Source organism: Sphaerodactylus townsendi, linkage group LG02 (genome assembly GCF_021028975.2).
Source record: "Sphaerodactylus townsendi isolate TG3544 linkage group LG02, MPM_Stown_v2.3, whole genome shotgun sequence".
NCBI classification, from domain to species: domain Eukaryota; kingdom Metazoa; phylum Chordata; class Lepidosauria; order Squamata; family Sphaerodactylidae; genus Sphaerodactylus; species Sphaerodactylus townsendi.
Genome location: NC_059426.1, coordinates 123,684,118 through 123,701,595, shown reverse-complemented (window position 1 = coordinate 123,701,595; position 17,478 = coordinate 123,684,118). Strand labels below are relative to the sequence as shown.

Here is a 17,478-nt window from a genome sequence, read left to right as displayed (position 1 = left end):
CAGTGAGGGGGATAAAACCTTAAGTAAGCACCCAAGGGGCATGAACCAAAGCCTTAGATGTCTGTACACTAATGCTCAAAGCATGGGTAATAAACAGGATGAACTGGAACTCTTGACACAGCATAATAAATATGATATAATAGGCAGCACTGAAACCTGGTGGGATAAATCTCATAACTGGAATGTAATAATTGTGGGGTGCAACCTATTCCAGAGAATAGGTCACTCAGCTAGGAAAGGTGGTGGAGTAGCACTATATGTCTGGGATGATTACACCTGTCAGCAGGTCCATGATTTAAATCCTAGGTACCAGGTTGAGAGCATCTGGGTAAAAATTAAGGGAGAGAAAAACAACTGTGATCTCATTGTGGGGGTCTATTACAAACCCCCAAGCCAGACTGAAGAGTTGGATGATGCCTTCCTGGAGCAGGTGATCAAACTTTCACAAAGAAGAGAAGAGAAGATAACAAGAAGAGAAATAACAATTATCTAGATATTTGCTCGGAGTCAAACTCTGCCAAGACTACCAGGTCCAACAATTTTCTCACTTGCCTTGTGGACAATTTCATGGTCCAGAACGTGGAAAAGACAACAGGTAATCGGATATTTTAGATCAGTTCCTAACCAACAATGATAACCTGATTAATAGGATGGAAGTGGTGGGCGTAACCATGTTCTCCTGGAGTTCGTTATACAATGGCAAGGGGATTCCAAGTCTACTCAGACCTGCGTTCTAGACTTTAAGAAAGCTGATTTCAGTAAACTTAAAAAACTACTGGATATAATCCCATGGTTAAGAATACTTAAAGAGAAGGGAGTACAAGATAGATGGGAGTTTCTTAAAAGTGAGATCTTGAAGACACAATTTCAAACAATTCCAACAAGGAGAAAAAATGGGATGTATCTAAAGAAGCCAAAATGGATGTCTAAAGAACTCGAAAGTAAGAAAAGATATAAAAGGGACATGTACAAGAAATGAAAAAGGAGTGGAATTACTAAAGAGGAATTTAAACCAACAGGCAAGACATGTAGGGAGAAAGTCAGAAAAGCTAAAGCTCACAATGAGCTCAGATTTGTGAGAGATGTTAAAAACATTAAAAAGGGCTTTTTTGTTATGCCAGTAGCAAAAGGAAGAAAAAGGCAGAGGCGGAGCTACCAGAGGCAGAGCTACCACTGGGTGCACGCCTGGGGGGGTTGAAAATTATCCCCACCTCCCCCCCCCCGTGGTGCCCCCAGTCCCCGTGACTCCCCATGGTTCTCCGCCCCCACTTACCTTAGTTCAGTCTGAAAGTGAAGGCTGGAAAAGCAGCCTGTTCACTTGAGGCTGAAAACGGCCTGGTGGGAACTACACTTCCCACCAGGCCATTTTCAGCCTCAAGTGAACAGGGCATTTTTCCCAGCCTGCACTTTCAGGCTGAACTGTGGTAAGTGGAGAGGCGGGGGGCGGAAAATCAGAGGGGCAATACAGCCCAGCTACGCCTCTGGAAAAAGGATATGATAGGGTCACTGCATGGAGAAGATGGTGAAATTTTAACAGGGGACAGAGAAAAGGCATTTTCCCCTCAAAAGAAAAACACTGGTCAACTGGAGGGAAATGGATCAGAAGATGCAGTAGGGGAAATTCAGCACAGAATAAAGAGCTAGTAAATGAATTCAAATCTCCAGGGCCTGATGAACTACATCCCAGGATATTAAAAAAAACTGGCAGAAGTAATCTCAGTACCACTTGCTATAATCTTTGAGAACTCCTGCAGAACAGAAGTCCCAGCAGACAGGAGGAGAGCTAATGTTGTCCGCATCTTCAAAAAGGGGGAAAATGAGGAACCAAACAACTACTGCCCAGTCAGCCTGACATCAATACCAGGAAAGATTCTAGAGCAGAGCATTAAGGAGACAGTCTGTAAGTACTTGGAAGGGAATAATGTGATCACTGAAAATCAACATGGGTTTTTCAGCATAGTTTAAGTTGTATCATGCATAAATGTGATTCTAGGCCATTTCTGCGAAGCCAAAATATCCTGGGATGAGCAAGAAAAATATTCCTGTGCAGCCGAGAATTCCGCACGGTTCCCAGTGCGAAAGCGGACCTGCCCCACAATATTTACCTTAGCCTGGGATTTTCAAAAATGTGGAGGTTCTTTTTAAAAAGTTTGGAGGTTCTTTTTAAAAATTCTGGTTTGACCCTGCTTTTGTCTGCTACCATTCAAAAACTAATTGGGAGCAGGACCATTTTATTTTTCCCACCCAGCCACCTGATCTCCCTGGGTGACGTTCATTTAAGCTGTCAGTCAAAAACAACAGCCAATCAGAACGTGGGACACCGGGCCTGCTCAGATATTCTTCAGGCTTGTGTGGAGCAAACTGGAGCATTTCCTCCTGGTCCTAACTCTGCTCCTGGGAAGAAGTGCAGAGCTATGCAGAAGAAGAAACCGGGATAAATTAGAGAGAGTATGTAAGACCCCTGTTCAAACCCAGTATAATTGTGCTGTGCAGAAACGGCCCCAGTTGTGTTGCCATGTGGCCTCTTCATTCCAGTAGGTGCAAAAATGAAGGGGTGGCAGAGCAACACTGTGTGATGTTGCAATGTCACTTCTGGTTTGTATTTTTTTAACCATAGAATCTGGAGAATTCTTGGGGTATCATTGTAGCACTTCTGGGTCCAACTGGAAATGACATCACAGTGCTGAATGGCATCATCTCCCATTCACTCCCATTTTTTATCTCACCAGAGGGAAGATTTGTGACAGGGGCCATGGGATTTTCCATCATAGCAGGCAATTTGGTAAGCCTTGATTCTAGACTTGAAATAAACATGCCTGAAAGACTTGTGTATAGTCAAATACCATGTTCTGTTCAGTGTTTATATTGTGTTCATTATGGTGCTAGGCTTTTTTCTATAGCACAAGAAAGTATTATGACTAGATATACTCACACAGGTCTGCCTTCCGAAGATTTTTTATCTTTATGATCTTTACCGTGAGCAGGCTGCATGGAGCAGACTCTGTCTACAGAAGAAGAAGAAACACGAGGCATGGATTAATTTCTAGCTGACACTGTGGAAGTCGCTTTTCACTATATTTGTTCTAGACCAGCTTATAAAACAATTAACCAAAAGCAATCTTTTTTTAAAAATCCCATTTTAGAATAAACTGATTTTCTGGTCCAAGAGACCTGTGCAGCTACAATGTTATACTGTGGTATACATGCAGGTACAGTAACATATGGCTGCAAGCCAAGTCGGTGCTGACATACTGCCTGAGAAGAGAAATATTATACTATATTCCCAAGGCCTAGGGTACTCAGAGGGCCCAGATATCCAGACAGCCTGTCCACCTAATTTTGCTCTCTTAACAAAGCTGGAGTACCCAGCACAAAGCTTGCCAACCCTGGCAATCTTGGGGCATCAGCAAAAGCTAGAAGCTTCTCTAGAAATTCACAATTACATATTTTAACCCTCTTCTTGACTTGAAATTCTAGGAAATGCTTTTTTGTAGCAAGAATGTATCTGCTAGCATTTACAATTAGCAAAGAATGACAGTTTATATTTCTGAAGTTGCTTTTCTTTTGTGGGTCCTTAAGGATTGATGTGTGTTTCAACATGCAGAATCTGATTAGGGATCATGCATACAAATGGGAATATTTTGCTGTATAGACGTTTACATAGGTTTATCAGGTTTATCATGTTGTATAGCATCGGTGTGTAGCACTTTAGCACTGTGGTCATTTTTGCATGTCTTTACTCATGTATGATTTTTGCACATATACACTAAGTAAATAGTCGAGCAGCAGAGTGCAACGCGTTCCGTTTCTAATTATCTGATTGGTACATTGCATTCACATTGGGTTTTTTTCACTAATGACTGTTGATAAATTTGAATTGACTGTGTCTTTGCACATGTGGGTGTTTTTTTCAAAAATCTAATACAAACCAGTTCAGCCAGGTGTTCCAGGCAGTTTGGCATGAACTGAACAGATCAGGTGATAGACTAGCATCTGTCTGACACCTTTGAACACAGTGAGCTCAATTGCTGAAGTGTTAGTGCCAAAATTCCCGGCATTCCTAATATATACAAAGTTCACTGTCTAAATTAACACAGCTGTGGAGCTGAATTTATGCACAAGGTAAGTAAAATAGGACATAGGATCTCAGTTTATGAGAGGCCTCAAAATACAAAAAATTACTAAATTAACAAAGTTTTGGCACTGCTTTAATCTGGCCTGGTACAACTTCAACAGGAAGCATAGGAAGTTGCTGTATACCAAGGGAACTCTGGTCTAATGCTATTTAGATGACTCATAGGAGATCTCCAAAGTTCAAGCAGAGGCCTTTCCCAGCATCTACTATTTGAAATCCCTTGACTAGATGAGTTGCTGAAACTGAGATCTTAGCTTCACTACTGAGCTATGGCTTCTTCCATGGATACTGATGTCTCTGACAAATGGAACATTGCCATATCAGAATGCTTACACTACCATGAGTGATTTCTTTATGTGTCATTTTGAAGATTTCTGGACCCATTCCTACTATTGAAGGTGATGGAGCCTTTTGTTCTTCTAGAGGCATAGATTCTCTGGCAATTAGCAATATCATATCATCCCTTCTTGTGAATGGTGTGTCCCAAAGAGATGTAATAAATGTCTAGTATTGTAGATGCTGCAATTTTTACAGGCACATTTTCCCCTTGATTTTGGGATGTTTACTGGACTACATGGCCTGCTAGCAGGCCAAATGTACTTTCAATTTTTTTCTGCAGTGAAATATCCACATCTTAATGCTAGACAATTCACCTGGCAAAAAGATGAAGAGAACAGGGGCTTTTGGTGCTCATAAGAGCAAATATGATTTTAACTTTCTGTTTCCCAGGGCACTGCCTGGCTCACCAACTGTTAGCTTTCATCTGGGAATCACTGTGAGAACAGGGCTTTCCACTATATTTGTATAGACTGTAGAAACTGCTCATCTTTCTTAACGCCCCGGGTATCCAGGAGAACTTCTGGTCCTTCAATCTCTTTCCCTTGAAAGATATTCATATAGACCAGAAGTGGCTCGTATGGGAGCTTTCACCATCTGTCTTGCCGTTGTTCTCATCTCCATGATATTAGGCACCAATCTTGTGCCAATCTTCTGTGGCGAGTCAGTTTGTTCACTGTCGGCATCCAGAATTAGTCTGGAGAAGCTGATATCTTACATTGATAAAATCTCTTGCCGGGCTGTAACCATGCACCAAGCAAACCTGCCTATTTTTGCCACTGCAGTGTAAGTCAAGGAGTTGACCTACCAGAAACAGAAGATGAAGTCAATAAGTCTGATTATGGATTTCCTCTCTTGATGTGACAAATTTACCGTTCAATTAAATGTACAGCCTTGTATAGAACTGGCAGCTAAGCCCAAGCATCTGCATTAATATCACTTGCCAGGAACACTATTCTGTTATTTTCTATTAGCTCACCTGAGTTATTTCTGAGCAGTATGAAAGAAAAAGATGCACTTGCAAAGACTGGTGTAAATAGTTCTAAAGAACCATTAACAGTTTTGAGAAGCACACTGCAGCAGCCCAAACCTGGCAGACATGTTTATGGATAAATTTGAAAGTACTCTTAAAATGACACCTGATGAAGTGTGGTCACCAGAAAGAGGACTCTTTTTAAATGGGGGGGGGGGGTCGAATTCATTCTGACCATTTGACTTTGTAAATATTGGGGGAAAACAGCTCTACCCTCCTGCATGAAGGAAAGCCTTTTAAGTAACTACCATTATTCTACTTTTAAAAAAATATTTTCTTAACATCCATTTACATTGCAAGGAAATTTTTTAAAAAATTCTCTTGTGACCATTTTTCTAATAGATTTCTACCCCCATTTAAATAGGAAAAGGTGTAACAATGTTGAAACATTAACATCTTTATTTTTAAAATCTCTTTGTTTAACTTCAGCTATAAGCACATATTAATTTTCTTTTGCATTTCTCTTTCTGGTGACCACAACTTCATCAGGTGTCATTTTAAGAGTACTTTCAGATTTATCCATAAACATTCAGGACATCTTTTGCTTCCAGATTAGACAACCAGTTGCGTGTTTGTGCTGGCCTAGCTTCAAGGTTCAGCAATTTATGCAGCAGGGATGGACCAAAACTGCACACCTCTTTCCTCATCCAAGTTAAAGCCATGTTAATTATTCACATATAAGTATACATACCATGTGGCAAATTAAGAGCTCATCAGGATGTCAAGAATTTTAACTTTTCCCCTCACTTTCACAATCACCATCTTTTCTAAAACTCAGTTGGCTATCAGCACGGGATCCTGCCTCTGTATAGGACATCTTTCTTGCCTTAGATCAAGACAATTGTTGCCTTAGATCAAGACAATGATGAATGACTATCAATGGTGAGAAAGATTTTTTTTACACTGTGACAGATATCAGAGGAGCAGCAAGCTTACATCTGCACTACGAAATCATTGTGAAATATGCTGACCCACCATATAACTGATCGAATAATATGGATTTGAATTTTTATTCCCCAATCACTTACCTGTTCCTTGCTTGAAAATATCCCCATTGTGATTTTCAGCAGATCCTGTAGCAGCTTCCAGCAGGCAACAATTGCTGGAGCAAGTTTAAAGTCTTTAAACTCTGGAGTTGATGAGCAGGTGTTTTAACAACGTGACTCACAGCTCCTCCCCTCTTTAATTCCCCAAAATGAAGCAATCTCATTCATCAAAGTGTTTTGCTAAGAGCAATGAACAAATGCAGAGTAGCTTCAGTGAGTAGGAGGCACAGGAAACTTACACCACAAATTCCCAAACAAATGTACTCAGAAGTAAATTCTGCTAATCAATAGAATGTACACCCTATTGAGTATATGTAGACTGGCAAGAATGATCCCTTTAGTCTTGGGCTAGTAGCAAAAAGTGACAACAAATATTTCAGATGCTAAGTTCATTCATGGCAGGGGAGGGGGGGGGTAACCATCCTATAAATGTCTGCCTAGTGGACATTGTGGTGCGACATCACCCAATGGATCAGTCATGACCTGGTGCTTGCACAGGGGACTACCTTTACTTTTACCTAACTATCTAAAATATTAGAACAATAATTTAGAAAGAAAAGGAATACTGGCTGTCTAGGCAGATCCAAGTAGCGTTCCTCCAGCCCAATGGAAAAACTGCTTTATTTAAAGAGAAGTTCCTTAGACTGGAGGAACGCTTCAAAATTGAGCCAAAAGGAAAAGTGGAGTATAAATATTTTAAGAAATAAATAAAGTTTGGTTACCAAGTGATTGGATGGGGTAGTACCTACCCCTTTACTCTTAGTACTGGGATGGGATTAAACACAATGTTACCATGCACACAAGTTGTAACTTCTGGAAGTTTTTACTATGTTGTGTGGTTCCAGCATATAGTTAGTGAGTGATACCAACCTCTACTTCTTGCTCCTGCCAAATTATGGTTGAATGCTGTCTATGTCACACAACATCGAAGCACTACAACTGGGGGAGCAGATCTGCCAGGGGGATTGTGATTTTTAGTGTCATCCCAATGGAAAGAGACGAGAAAAGTAAGTTCTGCAGTTATTTGCTGTCATTTTGGAGACTGCTTAACAGTTAATTAAATAGCAGAAAGATATTGCACACGGACACACATGTAAACACATGCAAGCAGTACAAAATTTCTTTTGGTCTTTGAAGATCCTCACTAAGATAGTAAGTCTCTCTTAAAATAGATATTTTCACACTGTATAACTTTTAAAATAGGAAGCAGCAGCAAAAGAGTGACAGGGAGTGGGTGGGGGAACAGCTACCAAACATTGCTGCATGAGAAAGCAAAGTAATCATGCAAATGAGTCATATTTAAAGAGCTTGCCAAAGTATTTTTGCAACCAGCATGCAGGATGCGAGCAGAAATGGTAGGTTCTCTGGTATTTCTAATCTGCACTTGGTTTAGGCACTAAATATGGTTTATATTTAAACTCCCCTTCCCTTCGCTCCCCCTCCCTCCCCTTGCATGCCACCCTCACCTCCTCCCCCTCCCTCCCCTTCACTTGCACAGCACCCCCTCCCCTCCCTTGCATGCCATCCCTCCTTCCCCTCCCTCCCTCACTCCTTCACTTGCATGCACCCCTCACTCCCTCTCTCCCCCTCACTCCCCTCCCTTGCATGCCACCCCTCCCTCTCCCTCCCCTCCCTCCGCTTGGGTGGGTGGGCCATGTCCAGATGCTGGGACCCCTCCCTCCTTTCCCTTGCATGCCCCCTCACCCCTCCCTCCCTTTCCCAAGTCAGGCAGTACATCACTTGGATTTCCTGCATTGGGGAAAAATTCCCTTCACTCAGCATTTTGCAGCCAGGGAAGCAGAGGGAAGCTACTTTCTGCTAAGAGACCAACAGGAAGAGTATGTTTCTCTTAAATCTTCCACACTTTTCAGAACCTTTCAGTATCAGCTATAGCATTATTCCAGATCATTTTGTTAGAACTGTATTTGAGGGTTTTTTCTGATACTTCCTGCAAGATAGGGTCCAGAAGATACTGTTAGGATATTGCTGCTTCTTTCCTTAGCTGCCTTGGAAATGCTCTTGGAATACAATGGCGTTTTCTGCATAGTCCAAATGTCCCAGGACAGGCAAGTTAAATATCCCAGCTTGTGCAAGATTTTTTCATGGTTCCTGGTCCTAAATTGGGCCTGCTCTAGGGCCAAATTGGGCCTGCTCTAGGCTAACCCTTATCCCAGGATTTTCAAAAATTGCCTAATTGGAGGTTCTTTTAAAAAATCTCAGGGTGAGCCTGGTAAACCCTGCTACCATGCAAAAACTAATCAGGAACAGATCTGGTTTATTTTTCATGCCCAGCCGCCTGATCTGCCCGCCTGATGTTCATTCAAGCAGCCACTCAAAAAACAACAGCCAATCAGAATGCGGGACACTGAGCATGCAGATAGGTGCTTGCAGCTGCCACTCAAAAACAACAGCCAATCAGACAACACCAAGAATACTCATTACTGTGCTTTCTATATGTTTACAAAATGTGGCTGACAGTATTTCAGTCAGTATTAATGCTGATTCCCGAAATCCCCTGAATATTGGCCTTAACTAAGGCGGCTGATCACTCAACTACAAATGCTGCTGTTGCACAGACAAGAGGAGATTACAATGTGCTTATGGTCTTGTGAGATATGCTTGAAGTTGACACTCAAAAGCAACAGCTAATCACAGGACACCGGGCATAAGCGGCTTGCAGCTTGCAGGGGCCACTCAAAAACAGCAGCCAATCAGAATGCGAGACATTTGCAATGTGAACACAGAAGTCCTAGGCTCGTGCGAAAGAAACTATTTCATCCTGGCCTTAACTTGATTCCTTCATGGAAATGTGCAGCTGTGCAAAGGGAGGAGCCAGGACAAAATTACCTTAGAATTTTCAATCCTGGTTCTACCCCAGTGTAATTATGCCATTCAGAAAATGCCAAAGTTGGATTAAAAGTAGCAGCTATGTGCACCTAGAACAAGCTATTTTGATCAAATTCTATAAACATGGCATAAAGTTCCTCCAGTGTGTAGGTTCTACTTGAATCATAAAGCTTCAAAAGAGTTCTTTTAGGACATGGTATTGTACAGAATTTGTTGGATTACAAATTGTGATGAACTGGGGGTAGCGACCAGCTCAAGGCAGGCGAAGGTGACTCCCTTTTGCAATGGACCTTTTTGCAAAGGATAGCTAAAGGATGGCTAAACTTCCCTAGCCTACCCTTGATAGCTTCAATACAGACAGCTGCCACCAGTAGGACCCTATTTTTGTTTCCCTGAAGAAGGGGACCTGCACACTTCTGGATAAAAAAGAGGGAGTTGCTGCCTTATGGATGAGAACATCCAACTCTCCAAGTGAGTGAGAAAAACTTCTCTCTCCTCTTAACATCCACATGGCCAAGACGGTGGATGGCTTGAGAAAGTTAAAGGACTCTCCTCACAAAGTGAACGTTTTTCAAAAAGTTAACAAAAGTAGGCAAGTTTTATTTAGACAGACATTCAATTTAGAAGCTTTGTAACATTCCCCCCTTGGGCAGAACCCATATAAATGTAACCAAAACATAAGAGAAACAACCAGTACAGTGTGTTCTTCACTAAACCTGCTGACTTAAAACCCTCATCTTTTCCCAGTCCTTCAGATTTTTGTCAGCCAGAGCAACTGTCAGCAATTGCCAATGGTCTGAACTAACTGAACTAAGCCAGCCTCCCTCCCTTGACTGGTGGAGAACCATCAGTGGAAGAATTTTGAGTGGTGCTGTAAATCCATCACACACGAATGGTGAGAGGAAAACAAAACAAAAACATTGGTTGCTTCAAGGTCTCGGATGTTTGCAATGATATTTTAAATTAAACTATTCTATTCTATACTGTATGTCATAGACAGCTTCTTAAAGTAAGCATTGTTTTCCATTAAACAGATTTTTTCTTATTAAGTAGCCTCTTTTACAATGGTTTATTGGCAATAATTAATGGCATTTCTTTACACACACCAACATGACAACAACGTCATCAAGTGCCAATCAGCCACAAAACAGAACATCCTGTAATAACTGGCTAGCGCCGAAAAAGCAGGCACACACCTAAGGCTCCTCAGGAGGTCCTGTCAGTCTTACTCTAACTGCCACCTCTTGGGTATACTGATAGCTCTAAAGGGATTTTTACTTTTTTCTCCAAAACTGACTGCTCTTACCAGGTTGGATTGGGGCACCCTTAAATGACTCTTACAGAAATAATTAACTTTTTCTTTTTCTCTGGCAGGAATATTTTACTAAACACATTTGTTGTTTCAGATATTCTATTATAGTTTCCAAACAGTTCTCTGACTCAGTTTTAACACTCTTACTAAACTTCCTTCATAGGGAAAATCTTTCCTTCACAGAACTTGACAGATACTTAAATATCCAACTCCTTTCTGTAAAAGAGAGGCACACTGGGCTTTCCAGAGCAGGCACTGGGGTATTCCACCTGGAAACCCTCTCCTGACTCTGTTAACTGAATAGCAAACAACCTCAGAGACTTCACTGTCCCATATATAGGTGTTTTCTCTGCAGGGACCTACAAACAAGCTCTCCATGTGATTTAAGTATTGCCCTTGTGTTACCACTGCTGCTCGGGTAACATTGATTTCAGCTCAGGCAACGTAGTGAGGCACAGGAAGCGGGTGTTCTTCAAAAGCAAAGTATTTTATTTCCCTGCTCAGGCAGGGAAATCACGACCTTGTAGCCAAGCGCAAGAACTTTTATACACACACATCAAAAGGGGCAAGGGGGCAGGTAAGGGGGTAGGTAAGGGGACAGGTCCCTTACCTTGCAACAATAAGGAAACATCAACACATAAAAGAAAAGGTACAATTACAACTTTGTGAATGGGACCAAGAGATCTCGCTGTCAGGTGTCTTCCCGTGAGACTTTACAATAGTGCTGAAATGGAGAGCGGAGAGTGTCCATTCATAAAACTGGGTGAGGAGCTGTTAATGCCAGGTATCTGGTTTATCAGAATGGAAACATACTACCTTGGGCTATGTCCTGAGGCTCCCGCGCCTCAGTCCCACAACAAAAGACAGTTCAAATGGTCCAATGGCGATCTTGGCATGTTCTTGAACGGCTGGGATATCTGGGGTGCCGTCTTCAGATTCAATTTGTAATTCCAAAGGGGTCTTTGTTTTCGCTAAAGAGATTTACTGGGTGTTGACCCAAACTGAATTCCAAGACTAGCTTCCTTGGGTCTTAATATCAGCTGCTACAAGCTATTACTTTTACTAACAGATACAAATATAAAAAATAACATTTCCTACTTTAACGAACTTACTATAAAAGAGCATAGGCGAAATATCCTAACCTAGCATTAACAAACCTTAAATCAACTGGAAAACTAGCTAAGATATAAGCCTAAACATTGGGCAGACAATAAATCCAACACTGAGGGGCTTACATTTAAATCCTGAAAGGAATAAAGCAAGAGAGAAACCATGTAAAACATTGGCACAATCACATATACACGTCCTTTCCAGGCCTTATGGAGGCTTTTGGACAACACTGGTCTCTTTGCTCTGATCCTTAGCCAGTGTAGTTCAATGATAGGCTCAGGAAAATATTTTTCCTATTTTCCTGGTGGTAACACTTGTGATGATGTTTTCGTGGGACATTGACTCAGGTTTCACATTCAGCCTGGCCTTCCTAGTCCTTCACCAAAAACCGGCTATCCATCCTCTTGAGAACCAAAGCTTTCTCCTTCTCTCAGTTCCGAGAGCTTCTTTTTTCCTTCGCTCCTCACAAACACTCCTCACAAATACCCTCAGTACCAGCCAGCCAATCAAGTGGAACTCCAAGTTAACTCCTTAAATTATTTTTTCTGAGACAGAACTGCACTTTAAAATTAATCCTTAATCAGCAGTCCGTCACACATCCAACCTCTGGAGGATCAACAGGTTCATTTCACTCTAAATACCAGTCTTAGTTGGCTGCCAGTTCACTTCCAGGCCCAGTTTGAGATGCTGGGTGTAAGCTGTAAAGCCCTAAACAGGTTGGTAGGCTACTAAAGGACAGCCATGTCCAGTATTAGCCTGCCTAACTATGCATATGCATAATTTGAAGAGCCCCTCCTGCACTGTGATATCGTTGTCAGAGGTTCGTAGGATTGGGCCTTCTTAAGCTTGCACTGAACCTATGGAACTCTTTCTTGTTATGTATTTCTGGTGTTACCCAAAATGGTGGAACGCAATGACCTTTTTTTGGTTGGGGAAATTAGCTATAGAGCACAAGGTCACTTAGCGTCTCTTGAGGAGAGTGGGTAACTTGATCGCTATATAGATTGCCTATGCATACGGGCTTCAGCTCACCATAAGAAACCAGCAGAGAAAATAGATTTCTTTTTCAATGGTTTTTATTGGGAAAATAACAAATGGAATAAAACAAAATCTCACTCACAATCACTCAGTTACTGGGATAAAAACACACACATTCAAGGGTTCCTAGGATATAATTTAGAGGTAAAAGATATGTTTTGGATATAGAGAGAAAAGGGATGGGATATCAAAGATTATATTACCAGTCTATATAGAGAGAAAAAGTCTATATAGAGAGAAAGTCTATATAGAGAGGATATAGAGAGAAAAGGGATGGGATATCAAAGATTATATTACCAGTCCAGGAAACAGAGACCTAATGGATAGGCTCTGGATTATCTGTGCGGATGGAACAATATTACAGACCACCATGGTGGCATGATAATAGTGAACCACTGACCGGGGTCTTAAGACACCCTTTTTATAGGGGAAAAGCATGTCTTGGGGCCAAGGAAATCCTTGAACAAAGGATTCGTCCTGCTGTTCCAGGTGAGGTAATTAGTTGAGTATTAGACCATTGAGCTGATGGCTGACCCATTATATTGATGGGTTTTGCCAGCTGTGGGACAATACAGGTAACAACCCTTAATGGGCATTGCAATATAAGATGGTCACAAGGGGACAAATCACAGGAAGATTCTTGAGTAGATTAAGGAAGGTAGACAAAAAGAACTGGTCTCGCCCAAGTGTGCATTTAGTGCATATTTAAATACTGTTTTCTGAGTATGAGCCAGGCATGGGGGGTGGGGGTCTGTTAAGCATTCTTGCTCATAAGGTCAAACACAGTCCCAGAATGGAGTTTCTGAACCAGACTCCTTATGTCCAGGGCACTTGTTCTGTTAGATTCTGACAGGGTAGCATTCCAGGAGAAGGACCATTCACATTTTGTGCTAACCCAGATCAGTTGGCTACACTGGCTCCATCCCTCCTTTCATTTAAGAAAATGGTAAAAGCCACTCTTATTCATAGAGCTTTTAATTTATTTCATAAAACTGCCTTCCCCTGACAAGTCTGGATGAAAGACAAGTTATCACTAGAAATTAAAATACAAACACAAACAGTATCAAACCCATTAAAAATGATATTAACATAACCAATACAAAATAGTATTAGTAGTCAAGAAGAAGAGGAGGAGGAGGAGGAGGAGAGAGTTTGGATTTATATCCCATCTTTCTCTCCTGTAAGGAGACTGAAGGTGGATTACAAGCTGCTTTCCCTTCCTCTCCCCACAACAGATACCTTGTGAGGTAGGTGGGGCTGAGTTCCGAAGAACTGTGACTAGCCCAAGGTCACCCAGCAGAAACGTAGGAGTGCGCAAACACATCTAGTTCACAAGATAAGCCTCTGCCACTCAGGTGGAAAGCTCCTCCCTCCCCCTTTTTTGTACAAACCTTGGTTTCTAGCCCCCCCCCCCCGAAAGGTCAGGAGGACAGGATACCCCTGGTGTTTTTGTTACTGCCAGGAAAATAAGCAAAATATTTTCCTGAGTCAGGTTGCCTGGTTACACTGGCTCCATGACCAGACGCGGAGACTTGTGTGGTTCAGAAGCCTCCATAAGGCTCACAAAGAACGCTTATGTATGCTTGTGCCAATGATATATGGTTTCCCTCTTGTTTATGCCATTCTAGAATGTAATAAAAGCCCCTTTAGAGTTGAATTTATGATTTTCTTACTGTTTAGGATTTTAGTTTGACTAGGTTCTCTAGTTAGTTTAAGGTTCTGTTATTGTTAGGTTTAGGAAAAGTCTTGCCTGTAAGTATATGTGTTTATCCCTTTAAGGTTTCCCTAACACTTAAGTTTAGAAATGTTATTTTTGAAATTTGTGCCTGATGGCCAAAGCAGTGGCCAGAAAGGTTTGATATTAAGGGACAGGAAAGTTGGCTCTGGAATGCAGCTTAGACCAACGCCTGGCCGACTCCTTGACAAAGACAAAGACCCTCTTTGGACTTGCAAATCTAATCCATTGCCAGCACCCAAAGGTCCCCAGCCGTTGGAAGACGTGCAGGGACCACCATTGGACAGTTTGAACCTTTCTTTGTTACAGCGATGCGAGGTGGGAGCCTCAGGGTATTACTGAAGGGTACAGCCATCTGATAGGGGAGATAGCTGAGTGCGGCACCAAGCCCACCTGGAATTTTATGAATGGACGTTATCTGCTTTCCATTCAGCACCATTGCAAGATCTCGCGGGAAGACGCTTGACAACAAGATTTGTAATCTCTTTCAGAAGTTGTAAATGTATCCTGTTTTCGTGTTGTTTGTTTGATTGGTGTTTGGAGAGGGACTTGCCCCTTCTCCTCCGCTTTTACCTGCCCTTTTGCCCCCTTTGAAGTTTGGGAATAAAAGTTCTTGTGCTGCGTTGCAAGGGCGCGAGTCTCCTGACCGAGCTGTGACCATCACTTGCAAATAAAATCCTTTTGCTTTGAAGAACGTCGGCTTCCTGCGCCTCATTACGTTGCTGAGCTGAAGTCACTTATTGTTACCCGAGCAGCAGCAGTAACATTTTCTGGGAGATAGTTTCAGGAATATGGGGCAGCAAGAGAAAAAGCCAAAGCCTGGTAGAAAATATCCTACTTAAAAGGAGCACAGACAACAAACATTGCTGGGCAGAACAAGACTGCTACAGGGGAACATGCAAAAAGAGACAGTCCTTAAAATATGCAGACCCAAGGTTATGATAAACCCAGTAGTGAGGGTGTGGGGGGTCAGTCACCCGGGCAAAAAAGGAAAGCAAGTGGAGTATATATCTGTGAGTAAAGGTTGATAGGTGAGGGCATCTGAATAGAAGTGGCCTGGCAAGTGAATAACAATGAAATATGTAGCATGTGAGTAACAATGAAGATAGCAAGGTCAATAGGTGAGGGCATCTGAATAGAAGTAGCCTGGCCTTTGTTTTCTTTGATTGTTTATTGTCTATAGTCATCCTGTGTTTGAGTGGAGCTGATTAGTCACTGTCTTGACTCTAGTGTTTTCAAAACTGGTAGCCAAGTTCTGTTCATTTTCATGGTTTCTTCCTTTCTGTTGAAATTGTCCATGTGCTTCATTGGTCTTGTAGGCTATCCTTCCTCAAACAGGGCTTAGGGAAGCTTACAATGGAAAATAATAACATTATAAAACAACTAATATTATCAAAGTTCATAAACCTGGTAAAATCTCAGTTTCTTTAATGGTCTTTCTCAATTGCTTGTAGAATTCTCAAGTGTTTCTTTTTTAAAAACCTGTCTTCACTCAAGATTCTATGACTGTCCTTCACAGGGGGATTGTTGTGCAAATCTGGGGGCTGACCAAAGTTAGTATTAACACTTGACCTCAGTGTACAGATTTAATGATCCAGTTCAAAGCTATATAGAGGATTATAATGTGAAATACTGTGGACTAGCATAGGTCTAGACTACAAGAACTTGCTTTATGGTCTCTAAGGGTGACACTTTTTTATACATAGAAGAAGAAAAAGAAAAAGAGGAGGAGTAGTTTGGATTTATATCCCCCCTTTCTCTCCTGCAGGAGACTCAAAAGGGCTTACAATCTCCTTTGCCCTTCACCCCTCACAACAAACAACCTGTGAGGTAGGTGGGGCTGAGAGAGCTCCGAAAAGCTGTGACTAGCCCAAGATCACCCAGCTGGTGTGTGTGGGAGTGTACGTACAGGCTAATTGAATTCCTCAGAGAAGCCTCCACAGCTCAGGTGGCAGAGCTGGGAATCAAACCCAGTTCCTCCAGATTAGATACACGAGCTCTTAACCTCCTATGCCACTGCTGCTCAAGTGTTCTACACTGCTGTAGAACAATATAAACACAATTGGTATTGTATCCACACTTATTCCATTATCTTCTCTATTGCTAAGGTTGTGGTTCTTCAGAAACCAGCAAAACCTGTTTGACCAGAGATTACATTGGGGAAAAAATAATGTTTAGTATGTTCTATACAGGAAATGATTCCCCTGTCACATTATTTGTAGGCTCTGTATTAAGATCTGAGAGCTAGGAAGAAAATATAGTAACTATCTACTCAAAATTAGGAAATTCATAATGAGGAAACTGATTCCTAGGAGTGAATAGATAATGTTATCACATTATGTGATAAGTGGATATGAGTGGCCCATATATCTATATAAATGTACACACTTTGAAAGAAGGCGATAACATGAAGTGGACAGTTTATCCTGCTTCCCATATCCTGCTTCATTCATTGCTTCTGTATCATTCATATCATTCATATCATTGCTTCTGTATGTGGCTGGAGTCATACAGGTAAGCTAAACCAGGAGCCAAGCAGGAAAATGACAGTTTTTGACAGTTTTGTGCCTTATAGTAAGCCCAAACTGTAAGAGAATGAACTAAGGCCAACTTGGACCAACAATGACATATGAAGCTGCTGTATAGCGAATTGAGCCATTGGTCCATCTATCCCAGTATTGTCACTTTTACTGGAAGTGTCTCTCTAAGATCTCAGTGCTTGGGAGCTTCCAACTCGAAGTGCCAGATACTGAACCTGCAAGCCTTTGCACCCAAACCATATTCTGTATCATTAAGATATGATTCTGATCTCACAGTGCTCGCTATCGATTTGCCCAAGGCTAATTTTTAACAGCAATTTTTTATTGAAAAGTCTACCAATTACAT

General features: G+C 41.6%; 1 protein-coding gene across 1 annotated transcript in view; it reads right to left on the bottom strand.

Moving 5' to 3' along the window:
• Nucleotides 1-6,575, bottom strand: part of LOC125426346 (cytosolic phospholipase A2 epsilon-like) — a 67,779-nt gene extending 61,204 nt beyond the window's left edge. The window contains exons 1-2 of the mRNA XM_048484603.1: nucleotides 6,533-6,575; nucleotides 2,933-3,005 (exon numbers count right to left, since the gene is read on the bottom strand). Of these exons, the coding sequence (XP_048340560.1) occupies nucleotides 2,933-3,005; nucleotides 6,533-6,559 (100 nt within the window). The 5' untranslated portion in view covers nucleotides 6,560-6,575. The remainder of the gene's footprint in view (nucleotides 1-2,932; nucleotides 3,006-6,532) is intronic.
• Nucleotides 6,576-17,478: the final 10,903 nt, after the last annotated feature.